The sequence below is a fragment of the Lytechinus pictus genome, chromosome 12 (genome assembly GCF_037042905.1).
Source record: "Lytechinus pictus isolate F3 Inbred chromosome 12, Lp3.0, whole genome shotgun sequence".
Taxonomy (NCBI): Eukaryota; Metazoa; Echinodermata; class Echinoidea; order Temnopleuroida; family Toxopneustidae; genus Lytechinus; species Lytechinus pictus.
This window is the reverse complement of record NC_087256.1, coordinates 16,892,057-16,919,128: the sequence shown is the minus strand read 5'-3', so window position 1 is coordinate 16,919,128 and position 27,072 is coordinate 16,892,057. Positions and strand designations below refer to the sequence as shown.

The 27,072-nt window shown below is 35.2% G+C and overlaps 1 protein-coding gene across 13 annotated transcripts in view; it reads left to right on the top strand.

Moving 5' to 3' along the window:
* The first annotated feature begins 1,168 nt into the window (after positions 1 to 1,168).
* Positions 1,169 to 27,072, top strand: part of LOC129272479 (myoferlin-like) — a 75,429-nt gene continuing 49,525 nt past the window's right edge. For all 13 annotated transcript variants that reach the window (XM_064107767.1, XM_064107763.1, XM_064107757.1 and 10 more), the window contains exons 1-11: positions 1,169 to 1,272; positions 10,513 to 10,639; positions 11,755 to 11,878; positions 13,895 to 14,078; positions 19,739 to 19,801; positions 22,877 to 23,074; positions 23,548 to 23,668; positions 24,266 to 24,372; positions 25,507 to 25,575; positions 26,243 to 26,286; positions 26,948 to 27,024. In XM_064107767.1, the coding sequence (XP_063963837.1) occupies positions 1,231 to 1,272; positions 10,513 to 10,639; positions 11,755 to 11,878; positions 13,895 to 14,078; positions 19,739 to 19,801; positions 22,877 to 23,074; positions 23,548 to 23,668; positions 24,266 to 24,372; positions 25,507 to 25,575; positions 26,243 to 26,286; positions 26,948 to 27,024 (1,156 nt within the window). In that variant the 5' untranslated portion in view covers positions 1,169 to 1,230. The remainder of the gene's footprint in view (positions 1,273 to 10,512; positions 10,640 to 11,754; positions 11,879 to 13,894; positions 14,079 to 19,738; positions 19,802 to 22,876; positions 23,075 to 23,547; positions 23,669 to 24,265; positions 24,373 to 25,506; positions 25,576 to 26,242; positions 26,287 to 26,947; positions 27,025 to 27,072) is intronic.

The window sequence follows — 27,072 nt, the reverse complement described above, 5'->3', positions numbered from 1 at the left end:
TATATTAGAGAGAAGCGTGGCAAACATATTTGAGAGAAATATAAAATGTGTAAATAGTAGATTTTAACATTGACACAGTGTTAATTGCCATCAACTGCTATTCCAGTGTATTAAAATATGCACGTACCTTTTTTTTCAAAACCACTTTGACTATAATTAAATCTAGCATGCAAATGGAAAGTACCGATAAACCTAGCCCATGGATATGCTGTGACGCACTTAATCTGGTAGCGTTCATTAACACATAATTGAAAACAGATTTTTCGAGAGATAGTGCTTTTCGATTTTAAATTTCTGTTTATTATGTTTAGGAAGGTGTGATAATCAATATGATCAGGGATTTTTACATCCTGTCGTCATCTGTTTTCTAGAAGAAATTTTCTGAAAATGTCGGATCAGTTTGAATATCACTTGTGTTCCAGTTCTGTCAAATGAAAAAAAATCACAAACTGGGTTCGAAGTTAATGTATATGTTCATGTATGATACATGTACCTTTCTTTCGAATGAGCAAAGTATGAATTGTAAAAAAATGTTACATATGTAAATTTTTTGATTTTTTTTTCCTGATAACATGTAGCTGCTAATTAGGCCTACAGGTATAGACGTACTACACAAATACACTTTTATTTCTATTGTTATAGATGTTTTTATTTGTACTTTGTTTGAATAATGGAATCATTATGTTGGATGATGATGGTGATGGAAATTCTTTTGATGATGATGATGCCCATTTTTTATTAGTATTGTTTTCAGGAATATGATCATCATCAGACATCGTCGTCGTCGTCATCACCTTCATCATAACAATCATCTTCATCATCATCATCGTCATCACCATCATCACCATCATCATTATCATCACCGTCATCATCTTCATCATCATCACTATCACCATCATCATCATCATTAATAGGATAAATTATTATTCTTGAGTCAATTTTGGATGCTTAGCTCTTTGATACAGAGGGATAAACTACCTTTATTCACATGATAGCTAATTTATCATTGGAAAGAATTTAAACAAGCCCCCCTAAAAATTTGTACATTTATAGAATTTTTATGCTTTTTTTTGGGGGGGGGGAGAGGGGTGGGAATGGAAACTGCCCCAACCATCTAAGCATTTTTTGGGTTTAATTTCATTGTTTTCTTTTCTCATTTGCTACAGATTGATTGGTTCATACACCTTAGCCTTGCGTGATGTGGTCAAAGGTAAACAGAGGTCCAAACGTATGGAATGCAAGCTCAAGGACCACAAGGGCAGACAGTGTGAGGTTAGTACCTTTTCTTTGTAACCATTTTAAAAATTAATGCATCATCGGTCTGAACTAGATCCACTCATGTACATGAACCGCATTTACATTGGTTTTCGCATTGTGACTGAATAGGAATAGGGGTGGCTTTCTGTAGACCCATTAAAAAACTGGGCTTTTGTAACATTGACAGTGACCGAAGGGGGGGGGGGGTGTTGGGGACTTGTTGACCCCCCCCCCCCTCGCCCGGAGATTGTTCCTGGATTGTGCTTGCTTTGTCAATCCTGGATCCGTCACTGATTGAATCATTAATATAACTCCAGTGACCCCATTGGTCACCTAAATGTCTGAAAATAATGTGAACATAAGCCTTCAGCTTTCCTCACAGGAATAAAAGACTACCCCATTTCATCTGTAATATTATGTCTGAGTATTTGTAGGAAGTTTGATATCCAAATATTTACAATTAATGTATCCTCATGTGTGCATCAAGGTGAGTGGATATGGCACACATGGGGAGCAATGTGCCTAATTTTCTGAAAAATGCCCCTTTTAATATTATTTTTTTTTTGAGCATTTGCATTTCATTTGAGTGAGAACCCTGTTTAAATGCTTTCTGCAAGTAGTTTGCACCCCCTCTTTGATCAAATCCTAGATCCAACCCTGGTTTAGTATAATGTCACATCAATGAATTGTGGTTTTGCTTGGAATCAAGTATATTTTCTTTATCCCTCAAATCTGTCTGCTGTATGGATACAAATAACGCCCACACTTCAGCCTTCTAGCTCTTGACTAAAATATTCAATGCATTAAAAAACCCTTTGAATTGTAGGTTACAAGAATTGGATATGATATGAAGTTTAATGTCATTCCTTTCATCTAGAGTTACTACAATTCTAATTTATTTTTCTTGTGTATACTCTTGTTGTTCAAATATCCTGAATTTGCAGACCTGTACATGTATGTGTATGTAATAAATAAACCAAGATTTTACAGCCCCTTTTAATATAGCAATCGCATATATATTCTGAATAATTAGATGTGTCCCGACTGAAACAGTCTTTTATATAAATGAAATTCAATAATCCTAGTACGTTTTTTTTCTTCTAAAATGTGTTATGTGTTTTACAAACTACAATAACAATTTTATTCATAAAACAGCAAAAGAATGCTGCAACATACGTAGAGTGTTGTTTTTGCTCAGACATTTGATAGAGGACAAAAAGGTTTTAGTTCTGCCAGCAGCATTGTTTGCTACATAATGGTGACCACATCCATTTGAATTTACCAAGGTTTTTTTGTTGTTGTAAACTCGTCTTCAAGTTCTGAAATACTCAATAAGAATATAACAAACAGACAAAGATGGGAATATATTCCTTCTCTAGAAAGTGTAACATCTGGCCAGATAGAGATTATTTTATATATTTTTTTGTGTCTTGCAGTATATATTCCTCTCTCATTTTGTTATCAAGTGTGGGGAATATGTACTGTAGGAGGCCTATTCTCCTTTTTATGAAGATAATACAGCAACTCAAAGCGTATTTTATTGGTACAAAGAAGGGTCCACTTGTATGAGTCTACTGTTGTCCCTGGGTGCATAGGCTCAAAGTGAGAAAAAATTACCAGAGGTGGATAATGAGGGGGAGAGAGCAAGGGATGACTATAAGGGGTGTCACAGAAGGCCGAGGGGCAATCATATTAGGTGCAAAAATATAAACATAGACACGTGAACTATTTTATTTTCGTTTGTGTTGTAGAGATTCACCATATTTAGGGGAATGTTTTTTTTTCAATTGTGACAAATTTGTTACATCAAGCAGCTGGAAAAATATGCGGAGTATCTGGTTGTAGAACTCCAGATTGGAAATATAAAGTGAATAAACAAGTGTTTTTATTAATGCAATTACAATTCTTTTAATTTTATAAAACATTATCTGGAGTCAAATGTGTGAGAACTTAGAGGATATCAAGGCCCAAAACAACAAAAAGTGCCCCCAAAAGGATTCCAAAATGGAAAGTTGTTGTGTGTTAGATAATACAAGTAGAACAAACAAGGCAATTATGGCAAAAAGGAACCATACATGTATGTTAGAACATTCACATATGATTTGTTTGTAAATTGATTACCCCTTTTTGAAAGTAAACTAAATTTGATACTCGGCTGTAGATCTACAACTTTTCTTTTAAAATAGCCAAAATCTCATTTTCGTTATTCATTCCTTCAGATATTTGTCTTACTCTGTATTCAGTACAGTAGGCCTACAGTGTACATGCGCATGACAAATTTTGAAAGGTCGAGTATATTTAAGGTGTGACTTAATTGCTTGAATCTATATTTTGATCAGTTGTACCTGTCAGACCTTTCAAAGTTAAAAAAATATCAGTTTCAGGAAACTTCTAATTACATCATGAAATTCTTCAAGACCAAACCGTTTGATTGATTTGTGTTGGATAATTTCCAGTGCAAAATTGCAGTTCTTATAAACAGTTATTTGATGTGAATTGTAATTTTCATTCGTTAAAGACAGTTTGGATTTTCTGAAATGAAAATCTAAGATTTCCTGATTTAAAAAAAATAAATAAAAGAAACATAAGAAATTTTTTTTTTTTAAAGAAGCGTAAGAACCAATATCATATAAAAATATTTCATACATCCTCATCTGTATGTTTGTATAAGGAGTTTTAAAACTTGTTAATCTATATGTTTGGAGAAAAAACTCAACTTACATGTACATATTATGAATACAGTGTTTGCAAGCCTCTACAATTTTTTTTTCATCACTTGCCTGACTATGAAAAAATTTGCTTGCCCGATAGAAAAAACTGCTTGCCCAATTTGTTTGATTGTTTTCTTTGTTTTTTCATAATTTTTTTATGACGGAACTACTCTTATTTTTTAATGTCATACAAAATAACAGCAATTGAAAATTGTGTACAGTAAAGAACACACATTTAAAAAGTTTGTCGCGCCCTGGTGTTTGTAACCCTCAATTATACCATGGTATTGCTTTCTTTTGTTCAAGGGGGAGGGGGTAATTTGGGGGCCTTTTACAGTACTGTGACTTCAAGCATTGAACATTATGAGACTTTCCAGACTTCCCTTAGTATTATGTGACACTCCTTGTGTACTTTTCTAGCATTACGTGGAATACCATAGAAGTTTACATACTCAAATTGATTACATCTGCATTGAGCTCGTCTTCAGTGTAATGTGTGGTAATATGAATGCACGCAGTGTGGTTTGTAGCAAAAAGAGATTGTATTGTAGCCCTGGTAAAAAGGCCATGACGAGCAAATAATGGGTAGACGATAAAACAGGACATTGGCATATTTGTGTGGGAGGGAATGGGAGTGGAGGATCTACATTATCACAGTTCATAAAGCTCAGGCCTACATGTATGCCTACACGTATGTAAAAAATAACATTCAGCCCTGTACTCGTTATATGTTGATTGGTGGTAATGAAAATTATATATCCATGGTTTATTCATTTGAAAAAATAAGCAAACTACATGTATACACATACTGCTGCCAGGGAGATGTAGCCTATGTGTTTTAGATACAGGCCTACAAGTGACATATTCTCAACTAAAATTAACAAAATATAATAATTGAAAGTAAATGTACATGCCACAAAACGTGTAGGGTTGGACCTTACAAAATATTAATAAATAGTGTCATCTATCTAGATAATCTCTTTTGAGTTGCACTTTACATGTACCATTACCGTGGCTTTTGGGCGTCTCCAAAGATACTGTAAAAGAAATGGGTGGTGTATTCTCATCACATGGTGAACTGATCAACCCGAGGATTACATGTACAGTACATGTATTGACTATGGAATGCCAATTATCGATCTAAATTTACCAAAATAAATTTTGCAATAAAATTAGAAAAAATGTTATGTAAGTACTATAAATAATTTTAAGGATTTGGTATGCCACACATTAATGTTTTTCTTCTCATATTGGTTTTGAAGAAGTTGGCACCTGCTGTAGTATTTTACCTAGCACTCGATATGAGCTAGGTCGACCAAAGTTCTTGATTATGTAGGCCTACAGTACCTGTTTATGAACTCTTTGGCTTAAACCAGACATAATTGAGTACTCTTCATATGAATATGATGTAAGATCTTAGAATTTTCATAATACATGTAGGTGTAAGACCATGTGGTATACATTTACACCTTTTAATATTTAAATTGGTCTTTTAACGTGATCAGAATGTGAACAGGGGGGGGGGTGCTTTATAGTACGGGCCAAGATATTATGCTGAAATTAGCCATAGAAATATGAGTCATGTCAATATTTCTCTTCGTAATGGTAACTTCCTGAATAGTGTAGTTAAAATAATCATCGCTTGGATACTTACAGTTGGTAGCATGTTTAGAGTAAAAGTTAAAGGTAGGGTAATGATAGGCCCCCCTATATTACACCAACAGATAACATGTACCTTCACTATTTGATTTGTTATGGTATTCGTTTAAATTCATCGAACAAAATAATTACGTAATTTTAAATTAAGGACATATCTTCCATCAAATCCAACTCATTATTCCTTCTAATTTGGGGGGAATTCTTACATTGAAAAAGTAGCCTTCCATTATTTTCCATCATGTTAAGATGTTTATTGAATGCATCATCAAGTGCAGACTTACATTGTAGCAGTTATTGGTTTCGTCAAATTCCTAACAACTTTTAAGTCTTGTGTTTTCTTCTTCAGAAACGTACGATATTGTGTTATTGACCTTACATTAAAATTTGTAAGGATTACTTTTCTGAACAATAAGTACCCTATTCTAGCATGAGAAGAAATATTAAATCAGTGACTTTAAAATCGGCATTAACCAATAATCTGGATATGTGTATACTTTCACAATGAAGAAGTTAATGCCTGTGCAGTCACATGCATGAGTGGGGAAGGGACACGGTAGATTGAAGCTCGGTATCCTGTCATTCCAATTACCCATTTTATCATTCGATAGAGCTTGACGATGCACCCCAGTTTGAACAGTTTGCTGAATCACACTCTGCTGCCTCTCAGTTTGCAAACCCAAACCATCAGTTTGTTGAAACATGAAAGTGGGCTGGATTGCCAGGCTACAGATCTTTGTTGAATGGGATTGTTATGTTGTAGCTGTATACATGTCTGTATATATGGACAAAAAAAGTACCCGGTGTACACTTGTGCTAGACTACATGTAGCTGTCAAAACTGACTTGTTGATACATTGATATGCTAAGTTATGGTTTCTGAATGAAGACTACATACATGTATATATATTTTCTTCAACAATAAAATCTGGGTTGGGCTTTCGCTCAAGATAATCCTTATATAGTTTTATAAACTTTATTTACACTTGATGACCAGAGTTTGGGAGCCAGGAGTACATGTACATGTAGTGCACACCGATCTTCTCTGTTTTTAATCCTCATTGAATTTTAATAACAGACAAGTAACAAGTCATAAAAAGGGCGAAGGCAACTTTGATTATCAGTTCTCAAAAATTACATGTAAGCTGTAAAAGAGGACATTAAGTTTCTTTGAATTAAAGGAGAATGAAACCCTTGAAACCAGCTGAATCCATATCAAAGAGAAAAATCAAAGAAACATATTGTTGAAAGTTTGAGGAAGATTGAATGAATAATAAGAAAGTTATGAGCATTCGAATATTGAGATCACTAGTGCCATGTAGATCCTCCCAACGGCAATGCGACCAAGATCTGTGATATCACACACGTACAACTCCCTCATTACTTTAGTACTTATTTCACTTATATTCTCACTTTTATAGAGTCTATCACAAGGTGAGGTGTTCTCTTTATGAGATGACAAGTACAGAGGTTTCACAACATTATATCATTGATGAATCGTTTGTCATATGATTAGAATGAGCAAAAAGAGATGTTTTGGGGTATATTTTCAGTGTCCAAATGGGAGAGTTGTACGTGTGTGACATCACAGATCTTGGTCGCATTGCCAATGGGAGGATCTCCATAGCATTAGTGATCTCGACATTCAAATGCTCATAACTCTTTTATTGCTAGTCCTATTTTACTCAAAGTTTTGTTGATCTTATTCTTTGATTTTTCTGCTTTCACAAAAGCTAACTTGCTCCAAGAGTTTCATTCTCCTTTAATTTTTCAAATAATGCCCAGTGAATGTTTGGTGAAGAAGAGGAAAGATTCTTGCCATGCTGGACGTCAGAAATGTAATATGTATATAATTTCAATCATTTGTTTGAGGAGGACAATCACTGTTATGTCATGTATGCAACATACAGCTAGGACCCTGCCATTTAGACTCATGGCATGCTAATTATTGAGGTTTCCTTCCTGTGTATAACAAATCATTTTAAAAGATAAATGCCTGTGTGGGCTGATTTTCTGTTTGGCTTCAAACCAATTCTGACTTCTGCTCAATAAAATACACTGTCAATTTACAAGCATGTCTCCATCATGTTATTTTTGCTCTCTTTTAAGAAGTGTTTCCTGATAGGGTGTACAGGTTATAGACATGATTTCCTGATTTAATATTTGATTTTTCCTGAGGAAAATAAGAAAATCACTATATGGAAAAATAATATGAGATTTCATATACCTGTTGCCTACTAGACTTGAACTTGATGGCTTTTTGTATTTGGGAATCACAGAATATAGAAGTCAATGGGTAAGACCCTATTGTCCTAAAACTAGTTTTAATACTGGAAACTAGTTTAACGTGTAATGAGATAGGAAAGTGTGTATTGAATGTGTAAAGTCAAGATATGATTACATTGATTGTGTTATTTGCATCCTTTTCTTTAATCTGTTCTACGGAAATTCTGTAAATTTTAAATAGATTGCTCCAGCATACATACAAGTTGGCTGTATGTGTAGTATCTGTAAATGTAGCTCTCACACAGTTGCATAGATGGGGAGCCACTGGAACCCCCCCCCCCAAAAAAAAAAAAGAAAAAAAAAAAGAAAAAAAAAGAAACCACCAGTTCCAAAGGAAAAGAAAAAGAAAAGAAAAAGGAAAAAAAACGGAAGGGGTTACGATTTTATTTTTTAAACATGTCAAAATTTATAACAAAATTGGATTTTCATTTTTTTTCTAAAATTTCGCCCCATGTTTATGCTGTTTCATAATTTTTGGCTCATTTTGCCACTGTCACACATAGAGTGATTAAGAAAGTTCTCCATTACAAGAAGGATTTCCTCGTATTTTCCTTAATTCTGTTTCTGAGTAATTTTTAAATTTTGTTGTTCGAAGTAGCTAATGGTAACAAAGCAATCTATATTTAGGATAGACTGACAGTGATAGATGATGAAAGCTGAATAACTAATTTCCGGATGTTTTTCCTCAGTATGATAATTTTGGAACATGAAGTGATCATTCATCTGTCATTAATTTTATTCTAAATTATATTTTTCAGCAGGAACATATGGTCTTCTCATTTTATTTGTGTAATTAGGTAATTTATGTTTTGTGTTAGGGTGCGTTTATCCGCCACTTTTTTACCCTAGAATCATGATCTGAATCATGATTCAAATCATGATTCTGCAGAATCACGATTGCGTTTAGTCGAAATTGAATGTAATCATGATTAGAATCACAAACATGAAACAGAAAAAAAGGGGCGTTTGGAAAGACGTTTCTGCAGAATCACGTACGAAAATGTTCGAATAAACGATATCGTGATTTGAATCATGATTCTATGACCTCACTGTTGTGTCGGGCTACTTTCGGTTTGACTCTTGCCTAGCTCAATGCGCTGTATGTACATGAATATGTACTACGCATGCATTTCTTGTCATGTTCAAGCTCTGTGTTGGTCATCGCATCGTCCACTACTTTTCATTTATTGGTCATGTCTTCAACTTCAAGTTCTATAGTAAATGAATTAACTGGACAGACAATGATCTCAGTTGTTGAGTATACAGTATCAATACTAAATTGGATCTACGCTGAAATTCACTTCCGAACACCATTTTGGATAAACTAACAAGATGAATAGAAGCATATGGACCATATATGATAGAAGTAAACAAAATGAGGTATAGACTGAATTCTGGAAGCAAAAGATTTTTCGAGAGCCGAAACACGTGCGAAAAACTTCCTCTGTCAAACTGCGCACTAGTGATGCGCACTGGATTGGCCCAAATCTGAGGAGAAACGGCATTGGAATGAAGGTCGTCTAAACGCTGATTCTGTGATATTGTGATTCATGTTTGTGTTTTGAATCATGATTCAAATCATGATTCAAATCATGATTCTGGCTTGAGGTCGCATAAACGCAGCCTTAGATGAATCCACACTGGTCATCTATGCATATCAATCACAGGCTATTAATAGTAAACATGCTTGTTTGTATCATTTGAGAACTTGTTACTATGACAAGTTGAAATGTGTGCTGTGTCAGGCTTGCTCCTTAGTTAAAGTCAACTTTATCCAATCATTTTAAAATATGATCATTAATTGAATCACATTGTTTTGTTTGAAAACAACTCTAGCTTCTTGTGGTGTACCATTGTTATTTTGTACATTAAAAAAAATTCCCATTACTCATGTCAACCTCATTAAAAAGTTGATGACTTCTTAAAGTTTCATTTATGACTGATACCCCATCCACACCTAGACTTAGATTATCCCTGTTAATCATAGCCCTGGAAAGCCTAATATGCTCAAAAACAGCTACTGAGGCTGGCCCAAAAATGAAAAGTTGGGCAATCACAATATTCATGATGGCCAATGATATGTTTTAAGGTCAGCCCTGGGCCAAAAATTAATCATTGGTTAGATGGAGAGCTTGGGTTGACCTAGATGTTGTGACCTGATTATGTGGTTTTTATGGCAAGAGAGGGTGGCTGTAAATGAAGGATATGAAAGTCTTTTTAGCCAGACCCAAGGCTGGTCTGAACCTGCAGGATGGTGTGAAATGGATACAAGATAATAGATATTATATGTGAAATGGTTTCATATACTGCTTGCATTTAGAGTAGCAAGTGTTCAATGAGTGATTGTTTATTATGTACAGTAAGATACAATTAGAGTCTACAAACACATGTAATTCTTCGATTGATTGACTTTCACTGTCATACATTATTTTCGGCTCAACGTATTGACAACGTATATTAAAACCACAAAAGATCACTCTCAAAAGGATGATTCTAGGTGTACTGCTAAAATGGCACACATACATGTATGCAAATACATAGCAAATTAGTAACGATTCGTTTCTTTGAATTTTCCTTTTCATTTGATTTGTCTCCCTCTGTAGGGGATCGTTGTTTGCAATGTCACCTACAATGCTCCTCCAGGATCTGAACCACCTCCATCAGGTGGAGCCAAGGGAGGAGGTGGAGGAGAAGCCTCTGCAGGAGCTGTGCAGGAGGAAGGAGAAGAAGGTAGGCCTAAATCTGTTTATACTACCTAGATCTCAGCGGTGTGTGTGTGTGGGGGGGGGGGGATGAGACAGTCATACAAGCTCAGAAACTATCAATTTTTGTAATTTTTCAACCGTTGTTCCCACTGCTGCACGATTTATGGTCTTGCAATGAGTTTGATGTACGTATGGCCTTGAAGGTCATGCCTAAAAAAAAATTATCCCCCCAAATATAAAAATCATGAAGGAGGTTGCCCCTGAATTTTTTTTTCTGGTATTGTATTTGAAGTGGAATATAAAAGAGTTTGAAAAAAAAGTACTGAAGGGTGATTTCACATAGAATATTTAATTCATCTGCCATTAAGCCGCCTCTTTTACTCTTTTTCATTTTCATTGAATGATTCAATACCTAGATAACCCAACCCCACATCCCTCATAGTACCATCTCTTTTTTTTATCTAGGTGATGTTGAGGGTGGGGTGACTGGCGGCGATGAAGCTAATGGTGGTGGTGGTGAGTTCGCCTAAAAGGCTAACACCATACATGTATGTGTACATTTTCACCCACGTCCCACCCACACACCACTCCATAATGTGTGTTCAAGAATCTTGTCTTTAGCTACACGTTGAATCACATATAAAATCCGTCAACACGAGCGCTTATTCTGCCTCAATTCAAGACGTGCCTCTGCCCCAGCACTTTGACCCAGGAAATGCAGGTCAGCTGATCGCATTGCAAGTTTAAGTGCCCATGAATCTACATAATTGCATTTCAAAATATATCTTTCTAAGCGTTTCATGTTTGTGTTTTGAAAGGCTTTTATGCCTGAAGACAAATGGCTTGAACGCAACCACATTTTATGCTAAACATTTCTAAAAACATGGGCACTTAACACATTCCTTGGCCCCGTTGCATAAAAGTCACTATTAGTATTAGAGTATCTTTACTATCCAATGGTAACTTCCCTGAAATCCTTGATTCTGATTGGCTGCGGAGCATCGTTACCATGGTAGTTACAATTGGATGGCAAAATTACTGTAATAGTACCTTTCATGCAACAGGGCCTTTGTCTTTCATTATCTCTGATGTTTACCCTAACAACCATCCCTTGTGTCCCAATCTGTTTCTGTTTTCTAGGAGATGAAGATGGCGGTGGCGGTATGGATGCCGGTGGTGATGATGGAGGCGATGACGATGGCGGTGATGACGATGCACCAGGAGGCGGAGGAGGAGGAGGAGGTGGAGGCATTGGAGGCCTCAAGTAAGTTTCATTTGAATTTTGTTGATATTATTGTAATCGTGGTGTAGCGGTTCTGACTGTTGCCTTGTAATCAGAGGGTCGTGTGTTCGAATCCCACCATGGCCTAGCGTCCTTTGGCAAGGCGTCAATCCACAATTTGCCACTCTCCACCCAGGTGTTAAATGGGTACCCGGTAGGATGCGAAAGCCTATGTAGTATGCCTAGTCTTGGAACTCTTGTTGGAATGCTCCCCAGGGAGAGGAGAAGGTGCATACATTGTATGCGGGCATGCAAGGATCCGAAGACCGGGGTAAAAATATATCTGTAAAGCGCTTAGAGACGTCGTTCCGATGTGTTAAGCGCTATATAAATGCGGAATATTATTATTATTATGGGACAACAACGTTTCTTGAGTTGTCATATGATAACATGAGAAAATGACCAGAGTAATCCTTGAGGTAAATGCAAGAATCGTGACTCGATCAAGACCATTTTGATAACCTCAAATGAATCATCCTTTCAAGATAGAACAGTCATAGTCATGGTGTGTTGCCATAATGTTCTTTTTTTTGGTAAAAATGTAGTAAGTATCAGTTTCTTTTCTTTGGGTATCAAAAGACAAAACTAAATATCTCTTGATGGAACCACCATACTGAAAAAAGACTATATAAATAAATTCACATTATGTTCATAATTTTCAATTTGTAAATAAAAGCTGATATATCCTTAATCCCTAGTTTTGACAGATGATACCCATACATGTCAATATTCTCCAGACAATACAGGGCGACTGTATGTTCTCTCCTTGATCAAATACCTGCCAATATTTTATAGCTATCATCAAATAAAACACACATGGGCAATACCCTTCATTAAACCACCAAAACTAATTAGATTGTTTTCAGAGTCTTTGTTTAGCCAGTAGTCCATTATGTATACATGTGCAAGACATGTATGAATAGAGTCGTGCACTATTCAACATATCATTAACCTCTTCCTACGTGTATGAATCTGCTTTTAATGAAATCCAGGTGATTACAGATGCAAAGCTGCTAAAAAATGCTGCAAATTTATAATGTTAATGTGTTATTGTTATTATTTAAAGGTTGACTCTGTCCAGTGCTAACTACATTTAGATGTATAGCTTAAGAAATATAAAATGCTTTTGTGTATATATATGGCTGGCTACCGATTCAGGTCCCCTTGATCAAAAATTTTCTATATTGTATTCAGAATAAGGATCATAAAGCATTTAGATATTGTTCCATTCATGCAGGTTTGTCGTTTGGTTCAAAGGCATTGCCGTATCTTTTGTTTTTCTTCATTAATTCTTGGATTAGTTATTAAGTTTTTTCTCTGCTAATGGATCATTCATTAATGATTCATCACTGAAGATGATGTGTGTGAGAGTAATATTCCATTCGTACATGAAATTCAAAGCTACAAATATTAAACTGAACACATACATGTAGATGCAGAGTAGAGTTTATATGTAGTTATAATGCAATCTAATATAAAAAAGTTGCAAATAAATTTCTGAAGATGATAGTTATTTTCACACTATTATACTTATTTTGGGCAGTTCTGTCATTAATATTACTTAAATAATCATGAAGTATAATGCACCTTCAGAGATATTGTGAGAAAATCGATCATCTCGACTTCTTTTCTGTTTTTCAAATCCAATAAAAGTGATAAATTATTCCAATTTGGATTATCTATAAAGTCGGAGTATAATAGCCTTCATTCACATCATGGATTTAAATCCTCAATCTGTATTCTTCTACATGTAAATCTAGAATTCAGCATTTTTGTAATTTACACAGCCTTCATATAATTCACCACATATTCAAAATTTTGTGAAAAGGTATTTGATGTACCTACAATCAATCAATCAATCAATCAATCAATCAATCAATCAATCAATCAATCAATCAATCAATCAATCACATTTGCCTATGACAAGAAACCGAAGTATAATTGACCTTCTGGAAGGACAGCTCACCTTTAAGACTTGTATTTATATCTCCTTCGTAGGCGCAAGAAGAAGAGCCGCTCCAAACTCTCCAAGAAACCCCAAGACTTCCAGGTGAGGATCAAGGTCTGGGAAGCACGTCAGCTGGCCGGCGGTAACATCCACCCAGTCTGTAAAGTGACTGTCTCTAATCAGACCAAGATGACCAGGGTCAAGAAGTCAACTAACAGACCTTACTATGATGAGGTAAGTCAGGATAATGATGCTTCTGCTGATGATAGTGATAATAATCATGATGTTCATCGATATTGATAATTGTAATGATGATAATAATATTGATAATGATAGTGACAATAATGATAATGATAATACTACTAATGATATTCATAATTTTATTCAAAAAATGATAGTAGTAATGGTAATGATGATCATGATACTACTGCACACTACTACTGCTGCTGCTCCTCCTCTTACTCCTACTACTACTACTACTGATGATAATGATCATAGGGAATACTTCTTAAGTGCATAATAACTGAGGTAGTTCTCTAAGCCTTTTACAATTCGATTAGACAAATGAAGGTATATAGATTATAACGAGAAAATTATTACAAAGACAGTGAGATAATTAATCAATTGTCACATTATGTACCACATGCCGATTCCTAAAATCAAGTGAAATACAACAATTTGGCACACATAATTGACCATACAATACATCATATCAATCGTTCTGCATTTTGGAAATAACAAAACTTAATCGTCCCTCGGATAGGACGTCCGTCCCTCGGATAGGACGTTAAATGGAGGCCCCGTGTAGAGGAGAGTCACCACCTTTGCACGTTTAGAACCCACTGCACTATTCGTATAAGAGTAGGGGGAAACCCCGGTGTAGTGGTCCACCTGCATTCCCCCCAATCAGTTATATCGGGAGGAGAGACCTGCGGGTCATAGTGATTCAGTTTGCTTTTCGCCTCCCAGGCACAGGTGACGCCAAAACAAAATAATAATAAATAGGACAGTATAAAGGGGTATAGGGAAAACTGAATGATTGAAAGTACTGTTTATGTCTGACTCAAAGATAATTGATGAATGACCAGAGCTATTCCTGGGGGATAGATTAATACGTCATGTGGATGGCTCTTTAATTGATGGCTCTTCTCACACGAGAGTTATCGAGATGGTATGAAATTATTTTATTTCATTAGTGCCATTTTCTGACAGGTTTATAGGATATGAAAATGAAATAAAATCTTTACCGCAATAAAGATGTTCAAGAAGACAAAAGAGATTGACGAGCCTTCTTGGAATAAAATCTCTCATCCATGCCTGAACCGACCTAAATGTAGATAGTATAGGATAGTCCAGTTCACCCTCTGATATAATTAGTCTTTTTGGGATTTTTTTCCTGGCTTTCCTGGAGTGAGGCTCGGTCATCCATAGCTGAAGCGATCTCTGTTGTAGGATGCTAGGAAGTTAATTATTCTTCATGGCTTGGGTATAATTCTTGATGTTTTGACACAACCCCTAGCAATTCTTGACATAATTACTTGACTTTGTCTGAAATTTAATTCACCCTTTGACATGATATCAACTTTGAGATGTGTATACTGGAATGAGAATCTATGATCCATGTCCATAGTGACCTAAATGTATACACAACAAAAAAAGTAAGTCCCCCCTTAAACAAACATCAATAATTTCCGAACCAATGCGAGTTTTTAATATATTTTTACATGAGCGTGTAGGTAATTTTATAAGCTACCCTCTGAGTAAACGTTATGGACGTATTTCACTTCATGCTCAGTGAGCATTGTCAGAAGGCAAAAATGTCACTTTTCAAAAGTCACAAGCCAAATATCATGACTTTGATTCCATTTTATTGGAACTAATTCCACATTCTCATCATAAAAAATAGTCAGAAGGCTTGTAAAAGGTACTCTCTAAAAGACGATACAACTTTTTTGGCTAAATTTCACGGTTGAATAAACACAAGTTCAAATTTGCTATAATTTGATTTTTTACACATATATATCAATAAAAATGATAGAATATGATGAGTTATTTTTGGAAGAGTTTCTTCAACATTATTCATCGTTTCACGGTTCAATGAACATTTATGGAAAACAAAAAATCCGATTTTCAAATATCATAGGCAAGTATTGGTTCATTTTGGGAACTGAAAATGATCTTTTCTCAACTTTTTTGTTATGTTCATGACCAATTAACATGCTTCAATGATTCAAAGGCGTTTAATTAAATATCCACGCTTGAATGAACATGTGGAATGCGATTAGCTATTTTTTACGTTATTGGAAAAAATGCAATTTTTTACTATGGATATCTGTCACAAACCTCCTTGCATAGTTCATTTGATTTGATTTTTATGAAAATCCCGATGTTTAATGCATCAGTGAGCACACAATATTTGAAAATTATGCAAATGAGAAGAAAGTTCAAGGCCTTGGCCCCACTCTGTGTCGTATCGAATGGTTATTTTGGTGTGCGCGCCTTTTGGATAGTGTTACTCTGAAGCCATGTGCGAAGTTTCATGAAATACCTATTGGCAGAAGTAACAAAAACCGTCCATGAAACAAACCCTCATTTCATATTTGTTAAAATGTTGACTTCGTCTCTCATAGACTTGTGTACATTATGGGTGCACATGTTTAAAAATAAGTAACCCCTTATTCAATATGGTGGAACTTTTTTTCACGGCTGTCTTTAGCAATGTCACTTGGCAGTAATGTTTATCAACCTATGGGCAGAATTCTGTGCAAAAATGAAATCGATTTGGTTATTTATGGATGAGTGAGCACGCATCAAAGTGGGAAAATTGGTATTTTCAATGTCACAGACTCATTTTAAAGGGTAATAAAGTGAATATTGGGGGCAAATTCGGTTTCAAATAAGACTTAAATTGCTATTGTTTTATCATCCATCATTTCTATCACCACACACTTTCCGAACTTTAAACATTTTCATGGTTGAGCGAGCACATTCGAAAACTTAGGAATGAATACTCTTTATACTGCATAAATGTATTCTTTTCCTAACAATTTCTCATGATCAGTTTAATTTATGGACAAATCAGTGGTGGGTCCAGAATTTTAAAATGGGGGAGGGGCCTATAATCGGGGTAGCCACCAACATTTTCAAATTTTAACATGATCTAACAAGTTGTAGAGGATACTACCATAAACCCCTATGATGATACGTCATAATACAGGGGCTGGGGAAGGGTTTTCAAAGTGGGGGGGGGGGGGGGGCTGACCATGCAAAAAATCACAATCGTATGGTCATTTTTAAATTTTTGTACATGCTTTTGGAAAAAAGTGGGGGGACTGAAGCTCCCCGCCCAACCTGCAATACATTGTGTTCACTCAACCATGAACATATGATATCAAAATTGTGTGTGGAGTGGCCAAATGATGGATATTAAAACAGCATAACACCATAAAATTCACCTAAAGACAACATTTGCCCAACTTTGTATTTGCACAATCTGAAAAATGACTCTTGTGACTTTCAAAAATGGTCATTTTTAATTCAATCTTTAATTACTCATGCATGACTCAACCGATCAATCTTATATTTCCCAAGGAGTTGCTTAATGAGTGTAGAAAACCACCTACGGAATATCATATCTCAAAATAATTCCGTTCAAAAGTTACAGCAATTTGATTGAGGGGGGACTTACTTTTTTTGTTGTGTATATATTGTGGGATTTAAAGAAGTTATTAATCTGAAGTTTTTGGACTTATATTTAATTATTGATTGACAAGTTTAAATTTTGCTATTAAGTGAGGAGCTTCCTTTCTTCATGGTTAACTGACCATTGACCCATCATTCACTCTACACTGTGCATCAATGAAAAGGGACTTAATGTGCCTCATCATGCTTGGTGTGGTGTGTGAGGGAGGGGGGTTCAGGTGAGGATGCATAGTCGAACTTTTGTTAATTTGCCAGAAATATTTGAAAAGGTGAGTTGGGGGCGTTCTCTTGATTATTGTGGCAGCGGTGGGATATTTAAACCAGTATAATTGTCCGATGCCTCATGTGGGGGGGGGGGGGGGGTTAACAAAAAAATAAGTGTGACTTTAATCTTAAATCAAACCAATTCCCAGTTCTTTTTACATATAGGCATATATGGCATCAACGTATTGGGCAGAATTATTCTGAATATTGAATTAGTAGCTCTTAAGAATTATAGGGTTTTTCTATTTTGATATTGTCAACTAACCATTGACAGAGCATTCAGTGTGCATTAGACATCCATTAAAAGGAATCCAGTGTTATCTGTTCTACCTCCACTGTGGTGTGTGTGTGTGAGTGTCAGTGTGTCGTGGGGGGGGGATCTTCCTTTAATTATTGTGGCAGTGGTGGGATATTAAAATAAACCAGTGTAAATTCCTGACACCTCAGAACCCGGGGGGGGGGGGGTGTTTAACAAAGGAGGGTTACTTATTTGGTCAGAATTTGTTTAGATGCCATGAGCGCTACTGGGTAATTGTCCATAATTATAAACTTAGCCGTAAAGACTTTTACCTTTTAACAATAGACAAAATCCATTTTCAAGAGTTTTCCTCAGAATGAGATTCATTCATCCAAAACCATCGTTGGTCAAGATCATAGAATGCTAAAACTTATAATACTGAATGTAGGTTATATTTTCTTTACATCAGTTAGCTTTGATCTTTGGATTTGGTTCCTTTCATCCGGGACCTCCCCAACAGTGATGTTGGATATCAAATTATTTTAATTAAACCATTGTATACCAATCTTGACCAGTGTTACGTGTTCATTTGCAGTTCCCTCCTGTCATTGTACATCCACTAAAAGTTAATAGACCATGCTGGTTCACTGGCTTGATTTATACTCTGGACTTTTGTGATGCTGCTTTTAGAATACTTTGTCACATTATTTTCCTATTTGACATTGGTGAAAAATCATGACTTTTAAGTTTTAATTAGCAATGAAGCTGATTGGAAGACAATGACACTTTTGAAATTTCCATTTACAGATATGAAACCTGTGCTAACATATGAAATAAACTAGATAATATTTTGTGCTTTTGTCATACATCCTGAAATGCGCAAACATTTCTTATAAATGTAAAAACGTTCGATATTTGTGGAATCTCCCATTTAACAAATACTGCAGGCTACATAAATGATAATGTCAAAAATTTGGTGGTCAAAAGGTCAAAGGAATAGCAGAAGTCAAAATTACAATTTAAAGACAGATAAAACAAAATATTTGGAAAAAAAATTAGATAGCGATCTGCCCACCTGCTATTACTTGTCAGTTAATGTACAAACAGCTTATGGAGTTCAATTAAAGATGAGATATGAATGATGAGGTTTGGATAGTCCTATATCCAATTTTGCATGCATCACATGTTTTATGACAAGTTCCTTGGCAGCACGCTAAGTCCTGCAAACACAGGCATTAATAACTCGCCCCAGTTTAAGAGCCTTGTGAAGACAAAGAAATGCATTTCGATACTTTAATCAAAGTTGTGTCTATGGCTTTTGCAATATGTAGGATTGTAATAAGACTAATAAAGATCATGGTTGCTTGGTTTGTGAAGATATTATTGGAGTTAAAGAGCTAAGATGCTCGGTGACATTCCTGCTTAAATAGCAGAGGAATTAACAGCAACCTGTCATTTTTTAAATAATTTTTTTCAATCTGAAAATAAAGTTTGTAAATGTTGGTAACTCTGTACTGCATATGGTACTGTATAATGAGCATTGTTTAAGATTGAAAAGCCATGGAGTTTAATGATAAAAACATGCTTCAAGGAATACATGTAATGCAATCAAAGCCATTTTCAATTTGTTCTGTTTTATAATTTGTAAGTAATTATGTTTGTGTTCTCTTTTTCCCACACATTTTTGTAGGTATTTTTCTACAATTTCCACATGAGCCCTGCCGAGCTTTTTGATGAAGTAGTCAACTTCCAAGTAAGTCATTTTAATTTTGTGAGCACCGATAAGAATTGAGTGTTTTTCAAGTTATTTGATAATTTTCACCTTTGGTGGTATATTTCATGTAAGAATTTACAACATTGACATATTGAGTGGATGAGTGGGCAAGGAGTAATATCGCCCCAAAATGATAAAAATGAAAATAAATAAAATAGCTTGTTCTCAAATCATGGCACAAATATAAATGGCCCTGTACTAGAAAATAATTTGGGCAATTTCGCCAAAATAGATAGCAACCGAAAAGGGAATTACATGTAGTATCCTCTGCTCAATTTTATGTTAAAACATTGGCAAATATTGAGTTACAAAATTATTTCCTACCGTGGTATTCTCAATAACTGTAAATAAGTTCATAATATACAGTGGCCGGTCTTTATTGACCCATCGTGGGAAGGGTGCGTGATGTGTAAACGTAAGCGAGCAGTCAAGTTCCTGACACGGTGTGAGATCGTTTACATACCAGTAAAACAGCATCAGGTTTCCAACTCATTAATTGATGGAAAATGATGAGATTTATAACAAATAGTGTCGAGGGAAGATGCATTGAAGGACAGACAGGTTATGAGACCAGCATCTTTTCTACAATTGACATTGATCCTATTTTTAAAGTTTGAAATAAATGTATGGAATAGATGAGGAAAATTTGGTTTGAAATTTTATACATGAAACAATGTCATTTTCATCTATTCTTACTTTTAGAACTCAAACAAATTTTGTTTTATGGGATGACACCTTACTACATGTAGTATATAGTAGTAATATGAATTATGAGTACAAATATTTATTAGGATGTAGGATTTTCCTTGTAGAATTGGGATAGTTTTATGTCCATGAAGGGAAATTTTGTGAAATTGTTTGTCATTTCTACTTTTTGATAACCTGTCCATACTTAAAACCCATCATTTGATAGTATCCTGCTATGTTTCATTGAGATGAACCAGTGTGTAATAGTAAGTGTGTTCACACCTCCCCCATCAGGAAAATACCTGTAAATTTTGAGAACTTGTTCAGGCTTCAAAATACACAACAAATAATATGCATTTATATTCATGGACTTGAACCAGATAAAGTTATTATAATTGTAATCCTGCAGTAAGACTTTTGCATTCTTATATTAAATCATTTACATCAAGGGGTACACCGTCCTCTTGCCTTTCATCAAAAGTCGTTTTTGTAATTTGCTTTCAAAGTAATATTATCCCATGACCTTGGATAAATGGCTCGAAAGTTCTGGTTATTATTTGGAGATATTGCAAGTACTTTGCTTCCAAACTCTCCCAAATATTTGGTATTTTTCTGATTTTAAGCTGGTTGTAATATTGTATTAGAAAATACCAGGACCCTCTTTCACAAAATGTGTTTGATAAATTACAAATGTGAAAGAACAATTCTGATTGGTTCCTGGTCTGTATTTTGAACAAAATGTGCTTGCCACAACAATCCTAAATGGTCATTTGCTCTGTAGGAATTGATCAAAGACATTTGTGTTACATGTATGTACAGAGCTCGAGTATTTTCCTGATTGGGTAGGTGCAAAATTATTTAGTGATAAGTGTCCCAGTAGAGTGACCATCATAGAGCAAAACACTGTAGGAGGTCTCTTATAAGGTCAAATTTTGATGGAGAGATTCAAGGCTTATATCCCCAATTTGTTTAGGATGTCGCAATAATGCACCTTAGTCAGTTATTGTTATCCATGAAATCAATTTTTATCTGACATTCTTATTGTTATATTTCATTATTATTTATGGGACCTGATTAAAGAAAAGTTAAATTTTTACGCAACAAAAAAAAATCAAGTGCAGATCCTTAATACATGCATTTCTTTGGCTGAAAGTCAAGTTAGGTTTGATTTAAGGAAATGTGTTTAATCATCACTATTTCTGCAACGGGCCCTTGATCTTCAAGTTTAAAAAAGCGAACATTTGTTCTATGTTAGAGTGTGCTTATTATAACAATTTATTACAGTTTATTATTACAATAAATCCAATTCTTCCTTTGCTTGCACTCAGTATTAAATTAGAAGCACACACTGCATATTGACATGATCTTTATCACAATTACTTTTACATGAAAATTTGCATTTTACTACTGTTATGCCTATTGAAATTTTACTCAATTCTTTAATCCCTGTTTGCTTTTTATCGGAAGCAGCCGTATCCAGTAAGCAATAGGTTAATTATGATTAAGCATGAAATTAGATCCTTTCTAATAAATAATTTTAATTGTAAAAAATGAATTACATATCAAAGTCATAGAATACATTATGTACCAACACATCCTGTTTCAGCTATAACTGGAAATGATCTATGAACATGCAGATACTTTTATCTGCAAGGTTTTTAATGAGGTTATACATGTAGGCTTGGCAGGAAGGTACTGGTTTATTCCCAGGAAGTAAAGTGATCCTTCTCATATCGCTTGATAATTCTCGTCACCTTGTTGGTATACTTCAGTAGAACTCTGGGTAGAGTAACAGAATGACTTGTTCGCATTCTATTTTAGGTTAATTGTTAACCTTTAGTTAGCCACATATATTTATATATACACTGGCATAATGTATTCTTGTACTGTATTTATATTTCTGGCAAGTAAAACCATGTTTTTTCAAAGAAATACATTTCATCTTGACATACATGTACCAGAATCTATTCTTGCTGCATTTAATTGATTTATGAAAAAGAAAATGAAGGTATAAAACTCAATATTTTTTACTTCATGGCAAGAAATAGTTAGTAAACAGATCATGAACAGTATGATGAAAATTAAATGAATTTTTGTTTCCATTAAAACAAATGACAGTATAATTTAAGAACTGCTGGCCATTTATTCTGCACTGTGCTGTAGCTTTGTTGAACTAATTCATATACTGAAATCCTGTTCTGTCAAGTAATGCATAATTCTTAATATACTCAGTCACATTGGTATATTATAGAGGAATTATTTGGCAAAATACCCACATCACTTAAAAAATACTTGTCCTGTCTTTACACCATACGTAATCACCAAAACCTTGTGATCCATGAGATACATCTTTGTCCATGAACGCAGGTATTCAACTCCCGTCAGCTGCGTAGTGATGCCCTGATCGGCGACTTTAAGCTCGATGTCGGCTCCATCTATGAGGAGGAAGATCACAACATCGCCAACAAATGGCTGCTGCTGTCCAATGCTGATGATGCCAATGCTGGAGCTAAGGGATACCTCCTCGTTAGCATGGGTGTGCTAGGATCAGGAGATGAAGCTCCTGTAAGTCACTGATGATGACGATGATGATGATGATAATGACAAAGATGGTGGTGATGTGAATAATGATGAAGATGCAAATGCTGGGGCTAAGGACTACCTCCTTGTTTGCATGGATGTGCTAGGATCACGAGATGAATCTCATGTAAATCAGTGATGATGATGGTGGTGGTTGTAGTGGTGGTGGTGGTGATGATGAAGAAGATGATGATGATGGAGGTAGTGGTGGTGATGATGATGTTGGTGGTGGTGGAAAGATGGGGATGGGATGATGATGATGATGACGATAACAACGACGATGATGATGACAAGTGTGGTGATTATGTCATTGGTGATGATTAGTTGAAAAGGAAGTATTTTCTCTACAAAATATAAAATTGTTAGAGACCTGAGGATAATTGCATATAAAAAGCCTGTAAATCTAAGGAAGTTCTCATTCTTATTGACCATTATGGAATGATATGTTTGTATTACAGGTGTTCAAGAAAGCAGATGAAGCAAATGACATTGAAACAAATTTGTTGAGACCTGCTGGTATGTCTCTCCGTAAAGGAATGTTCATAGTGAAAGCTTACCATGCTGAAGATGTTCCACAGAGTAAGTCCTAGGGTTGATTTAAGTCATTGTTCACTTTTATTTTACTTTAAACTTTTGCCTGTTTTTATGTTGGGGTAAAGCAAACTTTTATGTTTAAATAATTCCCAGTTTGACTGCATTTTACAATTTTATTTTTTTAGATTCAAATATGGTTACTCGTTATCAGGATAGCAAAATGAAGACAATTGGAATTCAAAATTTGTGAGAGCTCAGTCAGTAGAGCGTGGGTTTCGTATTCCGATGACCCGGGTTCGATTCCCAATTGGTGCACTAGTGCCCTTTGGTAAGGCATTTACATCCTCATTACCAGGTCCGTCAGAGAGGACCTTAAGCCTTCGGTCCTCTGGTTGCTCTCTTACAAACATTTATTCTTTTTTAGCAATCAGGTAAAATGTCACTAACATTTACCATGTTTTAGGACATGAAATGAGAATATGAATTTTGTACATTATCAAAGCTCATTCACATGCTAAGGTAAGTAAACACCCAAAACCCAAAAGTAATAGAATGATAAGGAGTATCTAATTGGTAAGCAGGATTTATTAGTGAGTCATAACTGACATGTTCATATATCTTTATTATCTTTTTCTTCTTCAGTGGACCCTGGATTCTTTGAAGGTGTGAAGAAGTTCTTTGGTGGTGGTGATGGTGAACAGAAGGAACTTGTAGATCCGTACCTCATCGTTGGATTTGCTGGAAAGAAGGTATATTTTATTGATAGAATAGCTTTCAATTCTTGCTGGCTAGGATACGGATATGTGTATTATGGTGGATTTTGTGAACAAAAATGTAATATGAAAAGCTACTAATGAACTAATAGTTCTATAGTTTTGGGAGTAATGTTATTAACTGGATAGATGTCATCATAATCTTCTGTCTACTTTGTAGTCATAGTAATATTGTTAACTATTTTGGTCATGTGATATCAAGAATACAATTTGAAAAAAAAAAATGCCATACGCTGATATTATTTCCCTGTACCTGTATGTATACTCTACATATTTTCATCGATTTCAAACCAATTTTTTTAAACAATAGCTGTAAGGTTGTTCATCTCTTTGTTAAAAGGCGCAGAACTCTGAACACAATGAACCTCCTGCCGTAGGGCTGCATTAGAACAGATTTGATGTATAAACACTTTCATCAAATGTGAATTCAGGTTTTAAGAAATATGATTATTTGATCTCTATTGGACACAAGGATGCCCGGAAACCTTATCATTTCTTAGCAGATTATTTTGGTATGAATGTTGCATATATTAGAAGTGAATTATTCATCATTGTAGTGAGTGTATACTGTAAGACTGCAATCAAAGTATTGCATCCTGGATGAGGATACAGGGTTGTCTTGAGGTACTTTAGGTCTTTGAGATGGTGTTTAAAGTAATTGTGGAATAGAACCTTTAAAGCTAAATGAACGTAGTTGCAGTAAAACACTGATTTCGTGAGAAAGTCTGTAATACCAAGGTAAAGTATTGATATATCATCGTGGATCTAGATCTGGTATACAGTTACATAAACTGAACTTTGTGAAATCATAATATCTAGCTAAAAAACGATCACACTGAAGATCGCCAACACAGATAGGCACACGTGGGACAGTGTATTATTATTGCTGGAATAAAGACCCGACGGAAGTGACAGAATCCGCGCTTATTTTGCTTATTTCTCAGCAATTACACAATTTTGTCCAGAATCCTTTGGCACATATTTTTTATTCATACAAACAGACACTTTGGTGATCATTATATTAAATTCTGTAAAAAGTCAATTTGAGATCGTTCCCACAACTGGAATTTATCTTTAAAGTGATTAATATTTGTTGAATTCAATGCACAGATCCAATCATCTGTAAAGCAATGTGATCAGAACCCACAATGGAATGAAGAAATCCGTCTTCCAATTCGGGTGAGTCATCTTTTCATTTCCTATTCCATTTGCTCTTTCATCATCATCATCATCAAGAGTATTGTCTTGAAAGGCGACATCTGTCCAAGTTTCAGCAAGTCATCTCTTGTCATTAGAATGAAGGAGGCGCGATAGCTCAGTCGGTAGAGCAGGGGATTCGTATTCCGGTGACCCGGGTTCGATTCCCATTTGGTGCGCTAGTGCCCTCTGGTAAGGCATTTATCCTCAGTACCAGGTCCTTCGGAGAGGACCTTAAGCCGTCGGTCCTCTGGTTGCTCTCTTACATACATTCATGCTTTCTTAGCAATCAGGTAAAAAGTCACCACCAATCACCAAAAAGATAGGCAATTCTAGTCGTGAATTATTGCTGTTTATCTCTAATTGAATAGGGGCAGAACTATTTTACTTAACACAAATTAGATTTATATAAACACTTTATTGCTAAATTTGTAAGCATGGTGTCTGGTTGAAGGGAGCAAATTGCTTCACTCCAAAATGAAAGAGAATTTTTTTGTGGCAAGATAATAGCATCATGTAGACATCAATGTTAGATTAAATGAATTCTTGTAACATTTGTTTGAATGAAAACCTGTCCAGATATACATTAATGTGCCAAGTACATTTACAGTATAAAGTAACATTGCATGTTTCCATATTTATTTTGCAGTTCCCGTCCATGTGTGAACGTCTCAAACTCCAGCTGAGGGACTGGTAGGTATTTCATTCATTTGCTTCCTTCTCTTTTGGAGAAAATGTTCACATACGTCTGATTAAAGCATATACATGTACCTGCCAAAAATTCCTATGAAATACGAATATTCCTATTTTGATGTAATGAAAATTGCTTTTTGACCTTTCTGTTCCAATTTCTGTGAAAATTTTCTGCTCTATTGAACAGGAAATTTGAGAACGTTCCTATTTTTTGTGATTTTTTTAAATAGTTGATTTGTTCTTATAATGTATTTCATGGCTTTCAGTGTTTATAGCAGGTATGATATACATGTAGAGGCCATCTTATTTTTTATGTACATAAGGAGGCTTCAAATGGTGATATGAACATCCAACTTTTAGATCTGATATTGATCATGGAAATTTATGTGATGCATACATCTCACAACATGATCTGATTAACATATTAAAGTCAAGCTGAAATCTATCCCTGTGTCTACAATCAATCACTTCATTTTTAGAAGTCTGGTGAAATATATACTTTGTGATGATGCTCCAATTGATTCATGATTCTTAATTGAGCCTGTTTTCACAAACAGTTCTTGATTTTGTATTCTTTGATTGTTAGGTTGATGGTTGATGACCTGTTGTGAGAGTTTATAGTATTATGACTGCTTGTGCATTGTTGCGATTGATTTTACAGGGATCGTCTATCAAGTGATGACTACATTGGAACTGCCTTCCTGGATCTATCTTCCATGTCAAGCCCAGGAGAAGAAGGTTGGTCTCAAATTTGTTTTAAACCATTAACTAAACAATTTTCAAACT